Source organism: Barbatula barbatula, assembly GCF_947034865.1.
Source record: "Barbatula barbatula genome assembly, chromosome: 23".
Taxonomy (NCBI): domain Eukaryota; kingdom Metazoa; phylum Chordata; class Actinopteri; order Cypriniformes; family Nemacheilidae; genus Barbatula; species Barbatula barbatula.
Genome location: NC_136786.1, coordinates 1,063,167 through 1,083,845, shown reverse-complemented (window position 1 = coordinate 1,083,845; position 20,679 = coordinate 1,063,167). Strand labels below are relative to the sequence as shown.

At 37.8% G+C, this 20,679-nt stretch overlaps 1 protein-coding gene across 1 annotated transcript; it reads right to left on the bottom strand.

The window, feature by feature from the left end:
• Nucleotides 1–7,447: 7,447 nt before the first annotated feature.
• On the bottom strand, nt 7,448–19,818 carry LOC306912143 (myosin-7-like). The gene is made up of 39 exons (XM_079488012.1): nt 19,787–19,818; nt 19,586–19,622; nt 18,155–18,367; nt 17,920–18,063; nt 17,676–17,832; nt 17,544–17,571; nt 17,336–17,438; nt 16,764–16,856; nt 16,613–16,676; nt 16,437–16,535; nt 16,251–16,354; nt 15,841–15,979; nt 15,631–15,749; nt 15,320–15,469; nt 14,997–15,167; nt 14,577–14,886; nt 14,418–14,494; nt 14,133–14,338; nt 13,856–13,979; nt 13,646–13,782; nt 13,310–13,565; nt 12,991–13,233; nt 12,734–12,910; nt 12,502–12,647; nt 12,324–12,414; nt 11,582–11,971; nt 11,356–11,482; nt 11,073–11,191; nt 10,791–10,987; nt 10,429–10,612; nt 10,160–10,325; nt 9,953–10,077; nt 9,429–9,737; nt 9,149–9,352; nt 8,758–9,054; nt 8,559–8,663; nt 8,343–8,438; nt 8,118–8,252; nt 7,448–7,561 (listed from the first exon to the last, which is right to left on the bottom strand). The coding sequence occupies exons 3-39, from the start codon at nt 18,353–18,355 to the stop codon at nt 7,541–7,543; spliced, it is 5,814 nt and encodes a 1,937-aa protein (XP_079344138.1). The 5' UTR covers nt 18,356–18,367; nt 19,586–19,622; nt 19,787–19,818; the 3' UTR covers nt 7,448–7,540.
• Between the last annotated feature and the right edge of the window lie 861 nt (nt 19,819–20,679).

The window sequence follows — 20,679 nt, the reverse complement described above, 5'->3', positions numbered from 1 at the left end:
CGTTTAAAAATCATACCACCATTATCGAAATGAATTGTATAGCCCTAACCAGGCTTTTTGATTCTTACCTTAGTCGTGTCCTGTGTCTTGTCTCACTTCAGATTCGATGTCATCTTTTTTATAGGGGGTCACTGATCCCAAAATGGATGTTAATCATTGATGCTCCACCCCAGAATAAACCTTTTTTCGATTGGCCACCTAAGGATGTTATCTACTGTTGACATATATGGTGTGATGTAACAATAGGATTCAAGGAGGAAGGACGCGAGAACACCCATGTCGCCTAGAAGCGACACCCTAATTAGGAACTCCATTTATGATGTTGTCTCAGGTCAGCATGAACAACAGGTATCTATTTTAGATCCTTCCACATAGTGGGGCCGCCAAACATCTGAGATATGCTGACATGTCATGGTATGTTAAAACAATTGTATTGTTTTACACCCCCTCAATATACTTTTGTTCTCTTATAGGCAAGTTCTGCAAGCTTGACCTCCAATAAGCACAAAAGATTGATGCATTCCCAGACAAGTTTGATTTATCTTTAATGTTTGTTCAGGAGGTAAGAGGTCAAGAAATGGGTTTATGTTCTCAAATAAAAGATGAATGATCTCATGGTAATCCACTGGCACACTGGATTTTCTGAGATGATATCAGATTGTAACACACCATAATCATCTTAACATCAACTTTCGTCAACATAAAACTATTTAAGGTTTGTCTGTAGATGGATGCGATGGACAGCTAACAGCTGGCCTTTTGTGTGGACTCTCGGCTCGATCGTCATGGCCTATACCACTAGACACCTTGCAATTCTTGTTGACAAGCATTGTTTTTCCTCTATCCTTGAGTACAAAGATAACTGTACTACATTTTCTCACCTTCTCACCAGTCACGAGGGTCTTGGACAGCTGCAGATGTGGGCCTTTGTGCTGTGAGAGGCTGCAGCAGCTGCAAATGTTACGGTGTGAATTGTTGGAAAGAGCTGCATCTTATATTAGGAAACATGGGATCTTTCAAACAATTAGGATGTTCAAAAAACATGTGATCTATTTAACATCACCAGTGTAAAAAGTAATGATGTTTTAACATGCTAACTCACGAATTATATATACACAACTTCTATTCTGACAGATATCAGGTAACTTAAATATCACATGAATACCACTGCTGTTAGTTTTGTAACAGGCTTTAAAGGTCACTCTATAGGTTACACTTAGTTATCCTTTACAGTGCAGTGTGGTTTTTGTAGTTTTTGTTTACAATCACACAGAGAAAATAGATTTTTTTTCATAGATGCCCTTTGATTTATTTCATTTAAATAAAATCAGTTTAGTTGGGTCAACACAACTCGGCTGCTTCCTTTACAGTTATTTTTCCTGACTGTTAAACATTTAGAACATTCATCAAAGAAAATCTTTTTGTGGTTCCATTAAATAAGGCTTAATTAGAAAAAAATATATTTAGCAAATGTTCAGAGTTGTCATTTACAGTTAAAGCACTAGTATTAACAATGTATTGCCTTCCGATCAAAACAACAAGTACATTTACAGTAGTTTTATTAATCCTTTTCTCAGCCTAAGCAAATTTACTCTGTTGTACATTGGGAACCTCTTAAAACAGCAACATAACAGAAATGTAAATACATACAAAATACAATACCATTAATAAGTCTCCTCATGCTCTCGTCTTGATAAATAAATAAACAAAAATACAGAAATGAACACTAAATTACCACATAGTTCAGTCCAATTCAAAGGAACTGGAAATCATCTGCCCGTTTCAGTGATGTTACTTTAGCACAATGAATTAATGTAGTCCCAACTCAAAAAGGATCAAGTCAGCTGAATTAGCCTGATGACATGTACCTCACATTTACATGACTTAAGTTAATTCAACTACATTAGAGCTAAATCGATTTTTTGACTGGTGTGAACATGATCACACTTAATGCAGAGTAAAATATCAAACTTAATTGATTAAGAAACATATAGGGCCCTATCGTACACCCGGCGCAAGTGTTTTTTGCTAGTTTCAGCCCGACCTCATTTTCCCGTCCTGCGCCGCGTTGTATAAATGGCAAATGCATTTATGCGCCCATGGGCGTGCTGGTCTAATAAAGAGGTGTGCTCCGGCTCATTGTTGGCACGTTTTTTTTTAGGAACTGAAAATAGACTGCGACATTGACCCACTCAAACCTAATCGAAAGTCAATGTCCCAATATTTTTTTTGTTATTTATTAAAGAGCGCGTTAGGAACAGTGGCCTAAAAGCGGGTGCACAACGCTCGTACATTCTGCTTTTTAGGGACGCGCAGAAGCACACAATAATGACAAATATTTAAAAAAATGAATTACATTGTAAAATATTATTATTGTGGACATTTAGATGAAAATCCGGCTTGTCCTGTAGATGGTCTGCTCGCGCGCTTTAACGAGCAGATGCGTTTCCTCTCTGGAGAAGTGTTGCTTTTCCCAATTCCGCCCATAGCACGAGCGCAACTGGCTCTTAAAGGTAATGAGAGATGACACTCTGATTGGTTTATTTCACGTTACGTCCCAAAACACCCATGACTCATTAAGAGAATCGGGACAACCCGTTTAACTGACCGCTTTCCCGCTGTAAAGCTAAAGTGGATTCGGACACGCCCTGAGTGCACCTGCGCCGTGCGCTTTAAACCATGCTCTTAGATCGTGAAAATAGGGCCCAAAGTGTTTTTTGCTAGTTTCAGCCCGACGCAGTTTCGTTTTCACGTCCTGCGACACGTTGTTTAAATAGCGAATGCGTTTGTGCCCATGCGTGCTGGTCTGAAAACGAGTTGTGTCCAGGCGTGTTGCTATTTTGAGGCAACTGAAATAGACTGCACCATTGACCAGCTGAAACCTGCTTTAAAGTCAATGCCGCGACATTTTTTTTTGTCGTTATTTAAAGAGCTCGTTAGTAATATGCGCCTATAGGCGGGTGAACAGCGCGCGCAGTCTGCCTATTGCACACAGAGGGACGCGCAGCAGCACACAATCATCCCAAATATTAAAAATAAACGAATTACAATATAAACGATAATTATTGTGGACTTAAAGATCCAGCTTGTCTTGTAGATGGTCTGCTCACGCGCTTTAACCTCTTGCACGAGCAGGCGCGTTTCCTTGGAGAGGCGTCTGTGGTCTTTGCTCTTCCGAATTCCTCCTTGTAAATAGCGATTCCCGAATGGCGCGAGCGCAGCTGGCTCTTCAAGGAAATGGGAGATGAGACTCTGATTGGTTTACTGCATGTTTTGCCCAAAACACACCCATGACTCATTAAGAGAATAGGGACAACCCTTTCAGTCCTTTCACTAGCAAAGTTGGAATGGAACATGCTCTAAGATACCTAGCCTGTACTTTATTTGATGAATCTTTTCCATAAGGTCTCATTCATTAGCATTAGTTTTAGTCAAACATATTTCCTGCGTTTATTCTTGCGTTAAAGTAACTTTATGCAAACTCTAAATCTTCATTGTTTCTTCATGTTAGTTCATTGTGCGTTAGCGTACACATTTTTATTTCAAATGTTTATTAGTAAATGTCTAATGAAAATTAAGATGAATACTACACAATGTTATTTTAAAACGTTATCTTTAATTCTTATCAATTCTAACATTATTCTATTCTACAGAATATATAAAGACAATAAAATGAAGGTCCTATAACATTACACGTCACTCATTGTGTCCTTGGTCAGTGATATTTCATTTCTGCTTAGCACATCAGGTGTTGCGTGTTCGGTGAAGCAGAGAAGGTTTCCAGGTTCCTTTTCGCAAAGCTAACTTACGGAAAGTATTGTATTTGCATCATGCTGCATACATTGTTTAGTGGTTGGCATGAGTAATACAGTAAATTAAGACATTTACTCTGTATTAAAGGATATTTGGAAGATCTCGTTTCCTTTAGCTGTTACAGTAGCTCTACGGTATCTCTTAGCATGACAAGGTGGAACATTCTGATCTCACACTATCCTGAGATGGAGGCTCTTCATTCTCAGCTGTTTAGGCCCATTGACGTCTCAGCTCACCAAAAGGTCAATGACTTGACCCTTCGCACTTCATGACCATTGAGCAGGCTAATAATGGAGACTTGGGAGGGTTAGTTTGATTTACTTGGACAGGAGGACTCGCATGTCTGCCGGAAGTCATGAGATGCTTTTGTTTCTTTGATCAAGTTGCTTGTCATTTCTTCATCGTGCCTTGACCAAGCCAGATGCACCATGGAAGCAGTCGATCACAGGTATTAATATCTGTTTGACTCTCTTTTTATGTTTAGCTAATTGTTGTAAATGTGTATCATAATTCAGCATTCTGAACGTTTGCTTGATTTTTGACGTCTCCTGTGCAAATGCCTTTTCTCCATTCAGGATCCTCTCAGCAACACACGTCTACTTTGCTCTCTGCAGGAGAAGACTGCTGTGCTTTATCGCACCCTGAGGTAATTCAACTTTTCTATTGGACTTATCAAAAAAATATTATAGGCACAAGAATACTTTGTGATAACTACTACATATACGTATGACTACATTAGTTATCATTCAACATTTATCTTCGTTAAATTTTAGTTAATTTACAATGATCTAATATGAACAGACAACTAAATATGCAGCGAAAAACTACATTGTGCCAACATGTGAATTTCTCATTAATAACAAAAGAGCATTCTATCAATAAGAGCTCAGAAAAGTTGAGAGCTCTTTCAATGCTGTTTGAAAATACTTCCACAAATTGAAGACAAAATAGATTTAATTAGAGGTTTCAATGTTTTATTCCATAGTTTTGCTGAGTTTATGGTTACACTGCTTATTGTTAGTTGAAATACTCTAATGTTAACTAATAGAACCTTTTTGTAAAGAATTATTTTAAAAGAAACTCAACCAAGACGTGACATCATCATAAAATGTCAAAATAATAATACATGAAAGGATTTATGTTTTTTGTATGATTTTCTTAAGAATTGTGACTTGTTAAGGTTGAAGGCTTAGTCTGTAAAATCAGGTAAAACTGCCCTGAAAGGGGCAGCTTGCCCAGCACCTAAATATTGCAATAATTAGATAAGTGGCGCCCTTGGGTGGTGATGACGGGAAATTGCAATTTACGGGCAATTCTCAAATGAACATCATCTTAAAAGGTTTAGGACAAATTCAGGACAATATTATATTATAATGTTAATAATATGAAGAGTTTGGTTCCAAAATGAGATAACACAATGAAAAAAACTATTTAAATCATGTTTTTAATGTGTTTAATTGTGTTAGTTTGCTGTATTTGTTTAGTTATTATGGCTTAAATCAAAACAGGCATCTGCAGTTTGATTGATAGTAATTGTAATGCACTACATAAAAACATGATTTTTAGAGTCATTTTGGAACCAAACTCTTCATATTTAATATCATTTCATTATTTTAAATATAATATTATAAACAATTATTTATGAGAGAAAATAATATTTCCACATAAATGGAACGAAATGTTGGTCAATGTTTAAAATATTTATTTTTGGTCATTCAACATTTTTTTTAGCATTTTACTGCTCTGTGAAAATGTGAACTATTTTTATTTAGAGTGGTAATTCAGTGGCTTTTTAACACAGTCTGCAATGTGATTTGCAGCTTTCTGAAAGAGAGACAGCCTCAGTCCACTCCGAAGCTCAAAGTAAGCTTCACTTTTTACGCACACTCAAGTTAAGTCAACTTTATTTATAAAGCGCTTTTACAATTTCATTTTGCTATAAAGCAGCTGTACAAGAAAACATATTGACTATTAGAAAAACATATAAGGTTGTGCAAGTCAAAACAAAAAAGTTAAAAACACAGAAGACAGACACACACACACACACACACACACACACACACACACACACACACACACACAGTGGCCATCGCCTAGAACCACACACCCAAGATAAGGAGAGAGAAGACACAGGTCAAATATCAAACAGACTAAAAATTCCTATATGCAGTGTTAATTTAATAACATTATTAAATTCTTGCGGTGGAGAGGAACCCAAAAGAGAAAAAAACCTCAGAGGGAAACCAGGCGATTCTAGCGACAACAAGGAAGTATTTAAATGATATTTAAATGAATATCACAAACGTGGGAATAGTCAACAAATGGCCTAAATCAGGGGTATTCAATTAAAGTTCCAATAGGTCCGGTCTTTATATTTTCTTCCAAACGGAGGTCCAGACAATATGTTTTTTTGCAAATAAATAAATATTTTATCAATATAGCCCAGTTGGATATAGTGTATAAAAGATATGATCTTTTTTCAGGACATTTATTTAATATTTTGATATATGTAGGCTCTGTGGCTTTAGGGGAATGCTCTCTTAATAGAAGTCTTATAATTAATATTTGTAAATATAAAAACTACTGACAACATGCAAACAGCAAATGTAATGTAACAATTAAAACCATAAACAGAAAACAGAGTTACTGAGTAAATTAGCCTTTCCGTGCCATTGTCACCTTTTCATTTTCATACCAGAACTGCTTCTATCTTTAAATCATTTTCAAATTAAAATGTTGTTCATTACAATATGTGAACCTGTTTGTAAAAACCCAGCAAATGTTCTTCATAAAACTACAGAATATTCTGTGAAAATATAACAATATCTTCAGTATTGACTGAATAATACCAAAATCTTAGTGAAATGAATCCTTGAAATTCATCTTTGATGCTTGTTATAGCAATCGATTCGATTATCAGATGTTAGCCTGGGTTTTCACAGGGACACAAATGTGTACATGCTTACTAATAATGCTAATGCTCAATGTAGATAGAAACGTTATGGTTAATAAAATATCACAAATCTGGTTGAAAGGTTGGAGACATACAGCAAACAGTAAACAGACTGACGGATACAAGTGCTTTAATATTCACTGCATTTTGTTTACTGTTGTGTGTCCATTAACCTGCTCCGGATGTCTGCACAAGTGGTGTGAAATAAGCACGCGTTTGCTGCTCCTCATGCTGCGCATCTTTGGCGGGAGAGAAGCAGCGGGCCTAGTCATTGAGGATGACTAGGCTACTAGTCGACTAAAAAAAATCTCTAGTCGAGGTCAGCCCTAATGTAATATCATCTATTGGAATTTGATTGTAGGGCATCAAACTAGTTGTTTTGGACCGAATTCTAACTCAAATACAAAAATGCCTGATAAGCCTAATAAAATGAATGTAAATTAAAATTGCATTTCAGAATGCATTTTGCATATAAGCTGAGTTTTTAGATGCATATATGCTGTATTTGCATGTTGCCAATTTCTTCAGAGCTTATATAGTGGGATTTTAAATGTATAATTCAACTAGAAATATGTCAGTGAGTCACATAAACTTTGTTTATCAGTTGAGGTGGTGTTTGGGACCTACAGTGCAAATCATGCTTAAAGACATTTCATTAGTTAAAAAAAAGAGATAAGAGGTTGAATGTTTCCATATCATGTTTGGTTTATTCTACTGAACTACAAAAGAAAACACTGGCCACAGCAATCAGTTTTTGGAGAGATCCAGAAATTTTCACTCCTCATCCACCCCCTTCTGTAAGGAAATAATAAAGAAAGAAATAATGACGTTACAGTAAATGTTTTGCTGATTTCATGGTGGTAAATAATTTGGGCTCAACACAAAGGGCACAGATTTGATTGTAGAGTGTGCATACATATTTTACGTGGAAAAGTCAGGGTCTGAGCAGACGTACACACAGTGTCCCAATGCTGCAGGTTTTTGGAAATTCAAGCCATTCTTGATGTTTGTAAAGGATTTGGATGTTTAAGGGTGCTCTTTTATGTGTCAATGACATTAATTAGACACCATTTACAAGGGTGGAGATTAGAAACACAATTTTAAGGTAATTTGCGATTTACAGATTTCACACCTAAAAAACACACCTGTGCGTACGTTCAATCTATAAATCACACATGCGCACTTTAAGAAATGATGAAAATTTAGGATGATTTCTACGTGGCATTTTATGAATGAGGCACAATGTTTAAAGTCACATTGGGCAAATAGCTAAAAGTGCTTTGTCTCCGATAAGGACTTCTTTTGATATTCAAATATCATCTTTAAGTCTGTCACTGGTTGATGGTCTCACCTTGGATCCTGAATCTCGACTCTTGGCTCTCAGTTTGTTGACCTGAGATTCAGCAATATCAGCCCTCTCCTCTGCTTCATCCAGTTCATGCTGCAGTTTACGGAACTTGCCCAGATTAACATTGGAATGTTCCTCCTAGAAAATACACGGAGCATATTTGTCAAAGAAACAACGAATAATTGCAAAAGTCACTCCGTGAAATGGCAACAGAAGAATGACACTCACAGCTTCCTCAGCAGATCTCTTGTAGGACTTGACCTTCAGCTGAAGTTTGTCCACCAGATCCTGAAGACGAGCAAGATTCTTCCTGTCTTCTTCTGTCTATGCAATAGAATATAAATAAATTAGTATGGACAGTTCAATATGTATTAGAAATAATGAAATTAAATATTTTCTCTGTGTTCTAAAGACCTAACATTAGTACATCAAATTATTCCTTACCTGGTAGGTGAGTTCTTTGATACGTCTCTCATATTTACGAATTCCCTTGACAGAGTCACTGGCCTTTCTCTGTTCCATCTCAACTTCATTTTCCAGTTCTCTGACCTAACAGATTTGAAAGAAAGTTAGGTAATTAAAAAAAGAACTTAATCTAACCAGAAAAGGTTTGAAATGTTTTTAAGAAATGTCAGCCGCTTACCCTGGCTTCCAGTTTCTGGACCTGCTTCTTTCCACCCTTCATGGCGATCTGCTCAGCTTCATCCAGACGGTGCTGCAGGTCCTTGATGGTCTGCTCCATGTTCTTCTTCATACGCTCCAGATGAGCACTGGTGTCCTGCTCCTTCTTCAGCTCCTCGGCCATCATGGCAGCATCAGTGATGGCCTTCTTGGCTTTTTCTTCAGCATTCCTGCACTCCTGCACTGCCTCCTCCACCTCAGTCTGAAGCTGAGAATTATCTCCTTCTAGCTTCTTCTTCTGATTCAGCAGGCTGGTGTTCTAAACATTGAGAACATTGAGGTTTATATCATCTCTTGATGACAGTATGCACTACTGTACGAGATGGTTTGAGTGTTTTTTTATAGTGTCGTACCTGAGAATGCAGCAGCTGAACTCTCTCACTGACATCCAGCAGTTCCTGCTCAGCCAGTTTCCTTCCTCTCTCAGTCTGTTCCACCAGAGATCTCAGTTCATCCAGTTCAGCTTGAAGCAGATTGTTGCGTCTTTCCACGATGGCAGTGTTCTCTTTGAGATCATCATTACATCGAAGAGCATCATCCAGCTGCAGTTGGGCATCCTATGGAGCACAAATTTGGCAATTATTGTAAATACGTTTACCTATGCCTCATAATGTTTGAGATGATTGATCATACTTTGAGATGTCCATGAAGACCCTTGAGTTGTTTCTGAGCTTCTGCTGCCTGTCTGTTCGCCTGACTGAGCTGAATCTCCATTTCATTGAGATCTCCTTCCATCTTCTTCTTTATCCTGAGAGCTTCATTCCTGCTGCGAGTCTCTGCTTCAAGTGAGCTCTGCAGGGTATCCACCATTCTCTGCTGGTTCCTCTTGGCCTGCTCCATCTCTTCATCTTTCTCAGTTAGTTTACGTTCAATGTCAGCTTTAATCTGGTTGAACTCCAGTTGAGCTCTAAGGATCTTTCCTTCTTCATGCTCAAGTGAACCCTGCATTTAAACGAATAAGATTTTCATTATTTGTAGAGTTTAAAGTATATATTTGAGGCTTCAACAAGTGTTCACTAGTGTTCACTCATAAAATTATAGATCAATATGTGTGAATATTGTTGTGAGACTGTCGGCTGAAGGATTGCTTCTTCTGCTTTTGAAGTATGAATAAAATGAATTAATATATTAATTACTAAACAGTTATTTTCTATTACCTCTGCTTCTTCCAGTGCAGCTTGTATCTCCTGTTTCTCCTGCTCCAGTTGTTTGCGAACTTTCTCCAGTTCATGAATACTTTTCCCACTCTCACCAAGTTGCTCAGTAAGGTCGGAAATTTCCTCTGAAAGAAAAGTAAGAATTAAAATACATATTCAAAACTAGTTGTTCACAGTTGACAACAATTAAAACAATGAGTCCTGTACCTTGGAGGTTCTTATTCTCCCTCTTCATTGTCTCCAGGTGGTCCAGTGACTCCTCATATGAGTTCTTCAATTTAAAAAGTTCAGTGCTGAGAGATCTGGCTTCCTTTTGAGCACTTTCTAGTTCAGTTTGTGATTCCTCATACTTCTGTTTCCACTCAGCCAGGACCTGGTTAAATTTCACAAGGCAACCCCTATAGTCATTCCAAACAGCAATTATGTAGCCTTTTAAGGTATTTTAAATATAATATATATTTGCTTTGTCACCATACTTTATCGAAGTTTCTTTGCTTCTTGTCCAGAGCAGCAGCAGCAGCATTGGATCTCTCCACATCAACCATGAGATCTTCAATCTCATTCTGAAGTCTGTGCTTGGTCTTCTCCAGAGAGGAGCATTTAGCATTGACAGCTTCCACAGCTTCTTCTGCATCCTGGAGACGCTGGGCAAGTTTCTTCCTAACAATGGAAATAAAACAATAACATCTGAAGCATCATACATTTGAACTGTTACTTGTATTTGAAACTGTATTGAAAGGCTGTAGTTAATGCCAGAAATCAAACCTTTAGATGGTCTCAAACACTTGCCAAGAAGAAAATTTCACAGTGTCTCACTAAAAATGTTTGTATTACTTACTTTGCTTCCTCAAGCTCCTCAGTTCTCTGGATGGCATCAGTTTCATACTTGGTTCTCCACTGGGCCACCTCAGAGTTTGCTTTGGAGAGACTACGCTGCAGTTCCGCTTTGGCCTCCTGCTCCTCCTCATACTGCTCCCTCAGCAGATCAGCATCATGACGGGAAGACTGCACTGCGTGGGCCAGGGCATTCTTAGCCTGAAACAATATTTAGGAACACTTTTCTTTTACAGCAGATTTTTTTTTATGTCTGAGTAGACAATTTATTAAACTAGTTGAAAACCTTGACTTCCTCCTCCAGTTGTCTCTTGAGGTCTTCAATCTGCTGAGTGGAGGACTGTTTGGCTCTTGTCAGCTGAGAGACCAGGGAGTCTTTCTCCTCTAGCTGTCTGGAAAGTTCACCTACAATGAAATAACCAAATGTTATGTTTTTGGTAATTGTTAGATAATTTGTGCACACAAACATTCTCCTACAACCAAGTAATCTCTGTCTCTTTACAGCGCTGGGAGAACCAAAAAAGCAACACACTGAAGGGTACATGCCATCAAGCAACTTATGGTCTTACCATTCTCAGTTTGCAGCTTGGCTTTCTGCATGGTGAAATCATTGATTGTACGCTGGCCTTCTTCAGCCTTGGTTCGGTACTCACTCATCTGGTCTTCTAGAGTTCTGCATGTTTTCTCTAGGTTTGTCTTGAAGAATAATTATGTGTGTAGTTAATTGCTTTTAAAAACACTGATAATTTACACAGTCTAAACATATAAACAGATAACATTGTTTATATTCCTTACCTTGGCCTTGACAAGTTGTTCCATGTTTGATACCACATCATCCAGTTCCAGTCTCAGTTCACTCTTCTCTTTCTCAAGCTTCTGCTTCACTCTCTGAAGGTTGTCAATCTGCTCTCCAAGATCAGCTACACTGTCGGCATGTTTCTTCCTCAGTGTAGCAGCAGTCGCCTCATGATGCAGAGTGGCCTCTTCAAGGTCTCTGCGTAGTTTCTGTAACTCAGCGTCACGTTTCTTGTTCATCTCAATCTGTGCAGCAGTGGCACCACCAGCTTCCTCCAACCTCTCACTGATCTCCTCCAGCTCTCTGGCCAGATCTGCCCTCTGTTTCTCTACTTTGGCACGAGCAGCTCTCTCGGCCTCCAGCTCTTCCTCGAGCTCTTCAATACGGGCCTGGTTAAGTGAAGAACAGGGATAGTGAATATTAAGTCATCATTTACAAACCTGTTTAAATTAATTTGTTCTGTTACACACAAAGAAAGATATTTCTAAGAATGTTAGCAATTTTCAATTCTTTGACATCATCCACTACCATAGTAGCAACACAAAATGAGATACTGACACAAACAGTTCTGGGATTAATTTGTCCTAGAAAAGCGGTCAATGTCACAGCTTTGAAAAAAATATAGTATGAAATAACATGATGCTGAATAAATAATGACAGAATTTTGGGGTGAACTATCACATTAAATCTGGAAACCCAAATGTATAAATATTGTTCTCTTATTGTTAATAGAAAGTTTACCTGCAACTCCTTAAGTTTCTTTTGGAGTTGGGCTGCCATTGCTTGTTCATCTTCAATCTTGCTACTGAGCTGACTCATCTCAAAATCTTTCCTAAGTTTCAGAAGATAATTAATCACCATTAGTAGATTTCAAAATTTTACATTTAAATAGTTATTTTACCCTCTGTTAGAAACATACTTTTTAAGCCTCTCTTCCAGCTGTTGTCTGTCATTCTCCAGGTCCATCACATTCTCTTGAGTCAACTTTAAGTCTCCCTCAAGCTTCCTCTTTGCCCTCTCTAAATCCATCCGAAGTTTCTTTTCCTGTTCCAGGGAACCCTCAAGCTGAAAGGGCAAGAAGTTTGACATTCAATTTTCTTCATGTTAAATATGTAATATGATTTTTAATAGTGAGAGACCAAACCCCTCACATCATCCACTTGTTGCTCCAGCTTGGCTTTGGCTTTAGTGAGGGTGTTGACTTTGTCTTCCTCACTCTGGAGGTCATCCAGTGTTTGCTGGTGGGCCTCCTGAAGAGCTTTCTTTTCCTTGGTCAGTTTAGCGATGATTTCATCCAGAGCTGCCATCTCTTCAGTTAGGTTTTTCACCTGAGACAAATGACAATGCAAGCTTGTATTAAACATTTTAACACTGTTATCACTTTTAATCGGCTTGGGTTGAGGTGAACCTTGTTCTCAGTGGCATGTTTCTCTTTCTCCACTTTGGCCAGAGTAAGCTCAAGATCATCAATGTCTTTCTTCAGCTCAGAACATTCATCCTCCAGCTTTCTCTTCTTTGCAGTCAGCTCAGCATTCATTTCTTCTTCATCCTCCAGTCTCTCTGTCAGCTCTTTGGCTTTGGCCTCAAGCTGAATCTTGCTCTTGATCAGACCCTCACATCTCTCTTCAGCATCTACAAGATTATCTTGTTCCTATCAAAGTTAAAATAATTTTTGAGTAGTGTGAAATATTTTCGTATTGAAATGTGAATAAAGAACATAGACGTACAGACTGCATTGCAAGCTGCAGGTCATTCTTGTCTTGGAGAACAGAAACCATCTTTTCCTCAAGCTCCTTTCTGCGGGCTTCAGATTTGGCATAAGCCTCCTTTAACTTGGTGAATTCCTCCTTCATGTTGGCCATCTCCTTTTCAGTCTCTGCACTTTTCAGGAGTGGTTTGATCTTGAAGTAGAGCTTCATCCACGGCCAATTCTTGACACCCATGAAGGCACGTACATTCCACTGGATAACTAACAAAGCATCTCTGTAAACAATGAATACAATGGTCAGCTTTGTGTTAAGAATGATATGTGTAAAACTGTTTTCAAGACTTTAAAACACAACCTTCTCTCCACGATTTTCTGGAACTCCAGTCTTGACAGAAAGCCACGAGATCTGGATTGAATGCCAGTTATGATAAGTGCAAGACGGTCATCTCGCATCTCCTCAAGGGTACCCAAAAGACCAGCCTTAAAGAACACCTGAATTGCAAAGAATTTTGTAAAGGATGCTTTTAAAAGAGTGGCTTTTAAAACAAATCACTGTAAATTATACCTTAGTGTGTCCTAACTTGTACTGGCTGTGATCAATGTCAAGAGAGCCCAAAAGCTTTTCTGCACCCTTTTTGTTGTCAATGAACTGTCCCTCAGGAATAGCAGCAGGATTTAGAATGCGGTAACTTTATATGAGAGCATAAAATTTGTTTAAGGACCAGCTGACACAATTCTTTCCAGTTAATGAAACATTTGAAAAGAATTGCACCAAAATGCATGAATAATAATTCATTGAGAATAGACATAAATAGTAAAGCATTCTTAAGGCTCATACTAACCGTTGCTTAAAATCTCCATACAGGATCCTGTTGGGGAAGCCCTTTCTGCAGATTCTGATGCCCTCCAACACACCATTACAGCGCAGCTGGTGCATTACCAGAGGATTCTCCATCGCCCCAGGAGTCTTAGTCTCATTGGGGATCAGGCAGCGCACAAAGTGAGGGTGAGTGCACCTCAAGTTGGTCATTAGCTTGTTCAAATTCTCCTGTTGGTTAAATGTAGAGAACTTTGTAACTAAATGCAATAAAGCTGTGTGAGTCTTAAAATACTTCTGTTTGACATACCCTATGGAGGGCTGACACTGTTTGGAATGAAGAACCCTTCTTTTTGCTACCTCCTTTGGCACCCTTACCACCAGATTCTGCAGTTTTGTTAAACAGTTACATTTACGTCACTGTTAAATTAAGTGCTTATTTTAATGTCTAAGCTCATCATGTACTTGCCTGCGTCAGCACTGGCATAATTAGCAAACAGAATTCCCAACATCTTTAGATTTGACTTCTGGAACAACCCTACAACGGTCTCATTGAGAGGATCCTTGTTCTTCACCAGCCAGTTTGAAATGTTGTAGTCAACAGTGCCAGCGTAGTGAACCAAGGCAAAATGGGCCTCTGGTCTACCCTTGATAATCCTGGGCTTCTGGAAGTTGGGATTCTTACCCAAGTGGTTGTCATAAAGCTTTGCTTTAAATGTTGCATCACTGGCTTTGGGGAACATGCACTCCTCTTCAAGGATTGACATGATACCCATGGGCTGCAATGAATAAAATAATATGACAGATGTTGTGCAAATTAGCCACAAGAATTTATATATATATTTCAACATATGAATATATATTTGTTGTTTGTAAAGGATTAGTTCACCTTCTCAATAAGCTCAATACAGGCCTGCAAGTCCATGCCGAAGTCAATAAACACCCACTCAATACCCTCCTTCTTGTATTCCTCTTGCTCCAGCACAAACATGTGGTGGTTGAAGAACTGCTGCAACTTCTCATTAGTGAAGTTGATGCACAGCTGCTCGAATGTGTTGTACTGCAAATGGAATGCATTGTGTAATGCCACAACAGTGAAACAACTAACACTTTAAAATTTAAATATTTTAAATAAAAGTAATCCAGTTAAAAAAGTAAATTAAAAAACAGTACTTGAATCAAGACAACATCACCATGAACAGGTAAACTTACATCAAATATCTCAAATCCAGCAATGTCCAGTACACCAATGAAGTATTGGCGAGGCTGCTTGGTGTCCAGGGATTGGTTGATTCTAACAACCATCCAAAGGAACATTTTCTCATAAACTGACTTTGCCAGAGCACCAATGGAGTAGTACACCTGACATGCAAGAACAGGTTAATTAGATCAAATTCATGATGTACAGTATCTTATTTATTTCACAGTGTAGAAAAGGTGTGTATGCATTTGGAAAGCAAATCGTGATGTTAAAAACTGTTATAAATTAACTGTACATTAATGATATTGTATATTTGAATTACCTGCTGGACACTTTGTCCCTTGGTTACCCACTCGTTTCCTACTTTGACTCTTGGATGACACAAACCCTTGATCAAGTCAGCCGAGTTTAGGCCCATCAGATATGCGACTTTGTCACCATCTATATGATTAAGGAATGCATAATTTTCCTCTATGTACACTATATTTTTACTTAATTACTTAATAAAAATGGTATTTAAAGTAATTCCAACCCTCAGTGCCATCGGCCTCTGCCTGTTCCTCTCTTTGCTTCTGTTTGAACCTCATGTTGCCGTAGTGCATGATGGCACCAGTCAGCTTATAGATGGTGTTCTTCTCCTCTTGAGTGAAGCCCAACACATCAAAAGCTTCCTACAGCAAAAATACAGTTTCTATCAAAATGAATGATATGATAAATATTGAACCTAAAAAATCTCTAAATTGTGAAAATTCATATTGTTCCAATGCCATATACATTTTGGTTTACTCTGCAAAACATCTGCTTTAATGTAACACGAAGACACAATGTCCTACCGCTTTGGAAATAAGTTTTCAAGAACCGTTCCTTATAATATTTACAACAGCTAAGAGTATCTAATGTTATAAATTATTGTGAAAGGCAAAAACAAAACATAACACCCACATCAGTTGCCATCAGCTCATCACGATCATCAATGGATTTCACTTGCGTTTCTCCTTGGGAGATGTACGAGTAGTCATAGGGATTGTTGGTGATGAGCAGCATTTCTTAAGAGAAGTGAAAAGAGATCAGAAACTGTTCTTTCAATCAGCGAACGATGAAATGTTCATGTGTAAAGAGGGATTTTACCCAGCAGTTCTGGTTTCTTCTGAGACAGAATCTGGTAGAAGATGTGGTAGTCTCTCTCAGCCTTGAGCTGAAAAGTGACACGAGACTTCTCCAGCAGATCTGAACCAAACGACGAACATGTGATTATCTTAACACTTATTGTGTGCTAATGTTGAGATGTGCTCTACAGTACTCACATGTCTCGATATCTGCAGAAGCCAGTTTGCCACTTGCCGCAAAATGAATACGGATAAATTTACCCTGTAAATTTGAAAGTGTTGTAATACAGGATGTGAGATCTGTTATGATACCAAAACAAAATTGCAAACCACTATAAAGCACACTCACAAATCTAGACGAGTTGTCATTTCTGATGGTCTTGGCATTTCCAAAGGCCTCCAGAGCAGGGTTACACTGGATGATCTGATCCTCCAGAGTTCCCTAAGAATCAACCCAACAGATAATGTATGTTAGTGTAACAACATTAGTGTAAAATGTTCAGGAATTGTCCAGTTAACAGCTTATTGACAAAGAGAACAACACTATCTTTTCACATTTCGCGTTACTTTTAATTCATCTTTTTGTGGTCTCTTATTTATTTTACACAGAATTAACACAAAATGATATGCGTATCATGTGTTAAAACGACACATAATGTGTTTTTAAATAACACATCCCTTTCTAGTGTGTATGGTGTCTTATTTAAACAAATGTTGTGTGGCCCAACTTCCAGTAGACCACCGCAAAGAAACATGAACTGTTGAGTAGTTTTCGTTTCATTTAATACAATAGATATACACAAAAATATCAATGTAAATAAATGTTTATATTATAACTAAACACAGACTGGAAGTTAACTTCGGGCTAGGCGCATAGGTGCAATGAAAGTGTCTATAAGCCGTTCCCTGGCAATTAATCACCTTTTTCTCCATTGATGGATCCTTCTTGCCTGACGCTGCAATGCTGGCAAAATACTGAATGACTCTTTTAGTGTTTACCGTCTTTCCGGCACCAGATTCTCCACTTAATATAAAAAATGAAATTAAAACATCTACTTAGAAAACTGTAAAAAATCTGCATAGAAAGACAGTAAAGGAGGAATAGAATATAACATAAGTTGTTCCATACGTGATCAGAACAGACTGGTTTTCTCTGTCTGTAGAGGGTTCAGAGGACAAAGGTAACATGGTCAAATGACTTATTACAGATCGTTGTAAATGTAAAGACACTGTGGATACCAAAAGCAGGATTGATCATCACCTGACAGCATGTACTGATAGGCGTTGTCAGAGATGGAGAAGATGTGTGGAGGTGCCTCAGTTCTTTTCTTTCCTCTGTAGGCGGTGACAACTTCTTGGTTGTACACTGGAAGCCCCTTGTAGGGGTTGACAGTGACACAGAAGAGCCCAGAGTAGGTCTGCATAGAAATAGAAATGATATGTGACTTCTGCTGTAGATACATTTATGGTTATTTAAAATTCTTAAAGAGTTGCTTTATACTCACGTAGATCATCCAGGCTGCGTAACGCTCTTTGAGGTTAAACAGCACAGCGGGCTCGTGCAGGAAGGTGAACATCGCCATGTCCTCGATTTTATCGAACTTTGGCGGGTTCTGAGGATGAACATCTATTTCCTTCACAGTTATTGTCTGTGGATATCAAAACACACAAACATGTGTCACGCTGCAAATCTAAACCATTTGAACAATCCATGATTGAAATTCTGATCGCCAAGCTTACCTTTCCATGTTGAGTGTCAACGGTGACTTTGTCACCGTCTCGACTGATGACGGAGGCTTTGACATACTCCTCCTCAGCGTCGGGCACAAAGCATTCCTTCTTCATGTCAAAAGTGCGAGTTTGGGCTTCCAGACGCTCCTTGTCTGACTTCCGTAAAAACGGTGCGGCTGGCCCAAACTCTGCCATTACAGCGTCCCCCATCTCTGTAGTAGACTGAGGTGATAAATAAACAATACTAAACTACGTACCTCACTTAAAGAACATAGAGAATAATAAATTGTTATTCTGAGGAACTTAAAGAATCATACATTTTAAGATAATACATTTTGGATTCCTCATGCAGGGCTGTCCAGTGCGACGTCGCACATGCTGCGAAAAAAAAATCTGTCGCCGCTAAGAATAAATGTAATAGTGTAGCACGTTTGGCAGGTGCATTAGACAGAGCCACTTGTTTGTGTGAAGTGCGCTTGTCGTTGTGCTTGTTCGTGTGTGAGGTCAACTAATGGCGCACCAATATTTATTTTCGTTTTTATTTTGTAATTAAAACTTGTTCTCCGGCTGCATCAAGTTTATTGATCTAAAGCCCTTTGACCTGCGTGATGTTGGAAAACATGGAAGGAATCGTGTAATTGGAATTCTACGATTTAAATCCTTTGCTTGTTCTGCCTGTCTATGAGTGAATGAATCGCACACTTTAACATGTTACAAGCGTGATACTCATGGATTTGCCTGTGTCTTACTATGTGAGGACATGAACACATAAACTTTATCCACAGAGTTGTTCTGAGTTTATTTTATGAGAATTTTACTGTTTGAGTGAAGCTACTGTCAGATACACTGAAACTCAAGCGTCCTTGCGACAATCCTTCAAAATAATAGTCCAGTTAATTTCAACCAGATGAAAAAATATTGACTTGCAGTATATTTATAAACTGGATTAAACACTATAGTATAATTTAATATTTACTATAGGACAGTATAAATATTATATAAGACACAATCATTTTACTGCTGTTTAATGTAGTAAATACTTTAGTAAACTACAGTATTTTTATGGACGAATGTATTTACTACTGTAGAAGAGCATTGAAACTACAGAACTCCAAAATAAATAAAGGAAAAAACTAATTTGGGAAAAACACAAAATGATATGGCCCTAATCTTATACATTTGTGTAACGTTAATGTGCTTTTTCTGTCACCTGTCTATTCATGTGATGACCTGCACTTTTTTAAAGAAGATAACAGACATATACTTGTGCTACAACTGTTTGGCCTGTGCTACAAAACTTTAAACCTGCATTGCATCGGTGCTATGTGCAAAAAACGTTAACGTACAGGACAGCCCTGCTCATCCTTTTTCCACATATTCTATTTCCATAAAACTGACAAATACAATTTTAAATAAAATGATAAAACAGACTTTTCTTACCTTGTTTTACTCTGAGAAAATCAAAGAATGTTCAAGTCTTGCAATGAGAGAGAATATGAATTTGGTCATTATTGACAAATCAAGCTGTTCTGTTGTGTTTTATTATTATTAGTTGTCGTATACTGTTCAACTGTCCTTATTGAGTCTCACTTCTTTTTTGTGTTACTGTCCAGAGTTAAACACAAATACAAACTGTCTTACCTTTTGATGGTACAATGATGTGAGCTTAAATCATTGTGTACTAAAGGATCTCTTTATATAGTATTCACACACAATGATTGTGACGTCGACCTTCTGTATTTGGTTTGGTTGCTTGTGTTTGTGTGTGTGGGTGCCAGAAAAACAATCTGTGTGTGAGTGACACTAGTTTGATGTGTGACATGATCTGCTAGCATTAAACATCAGAAAGGTTCTAAATCACAATGGTTCTATTAAATCATCTTCTTTTTACAACAATCTCGACCAACTTTTCTATTTTTACTGTACTTTGCATTTATTGCAACACTTCACAATAAAGCTGCAATTGACTTCACAATAAACTTTTACAATTCATTTTACAAAGAACTTGCATTTGTTCATTTTACTTGCATTGGTTAACATTAACTAACAATGAACAAAACTTCTAGAATATGTATTTACTGTAGTTCATGTTAAATTCAACATTCATTAAAACATTTTCATAATAAAAAGATGTAACTGTTAAAAATCTGTATTTGTATTAACTTACATTAAAAAAACATTATGGTTTTGTTAGCTAATGCTAATTTCTGGTTCATGTTAGCTAATGCTAACTAATTTACTAATGTTAACAAACGCAGGCTTTCTGTAAAGTGTTTAACACGGCCCTTTTATAATTTGTTGTACATTCTACAAGATGCTTGTTCCTTTTTCATGTTTGTTACACACTGTCGATTTGGACAACCATGTAACTTAATCATATGGATATACCCTTCATACCATTCGATTCATCGCTTCATGAATTCAAAGCCTAGTTTAAGGTTCGGTTCTAGCATTAAAGTTTGATTTGTTCAACATGGCAGCTGCATCTTTGTTATCTAAGTGACTATATCTGTTACACGCTCCACCTGATGTGC

Bases quoted from the DNA above. Each gene is read 5' to 3' on its own strand.
- LOC306912143 (XM_079488012.1), bottom strand. From the start codon at position 18,355: ATGGGGGACGCTGTAATGGCAGAGTTTGGGCCAGCCGCACCGTTTTTA. The intron at 16,857-17,335 runs GTGATTAATTGC...GTTGATTCTTAG, and splicing joins ATCCATCAATGGAGAAAAAG to GGAACTCTGGAGGATCAGAT. The intron at 8,664-8,757 runs GTAAGCGGCTGA...CAAATCTGTTAG, and splicing joins TCCAGAAACTGGAAGCCAGG to GTCAGAGAACTGGAAAATGA.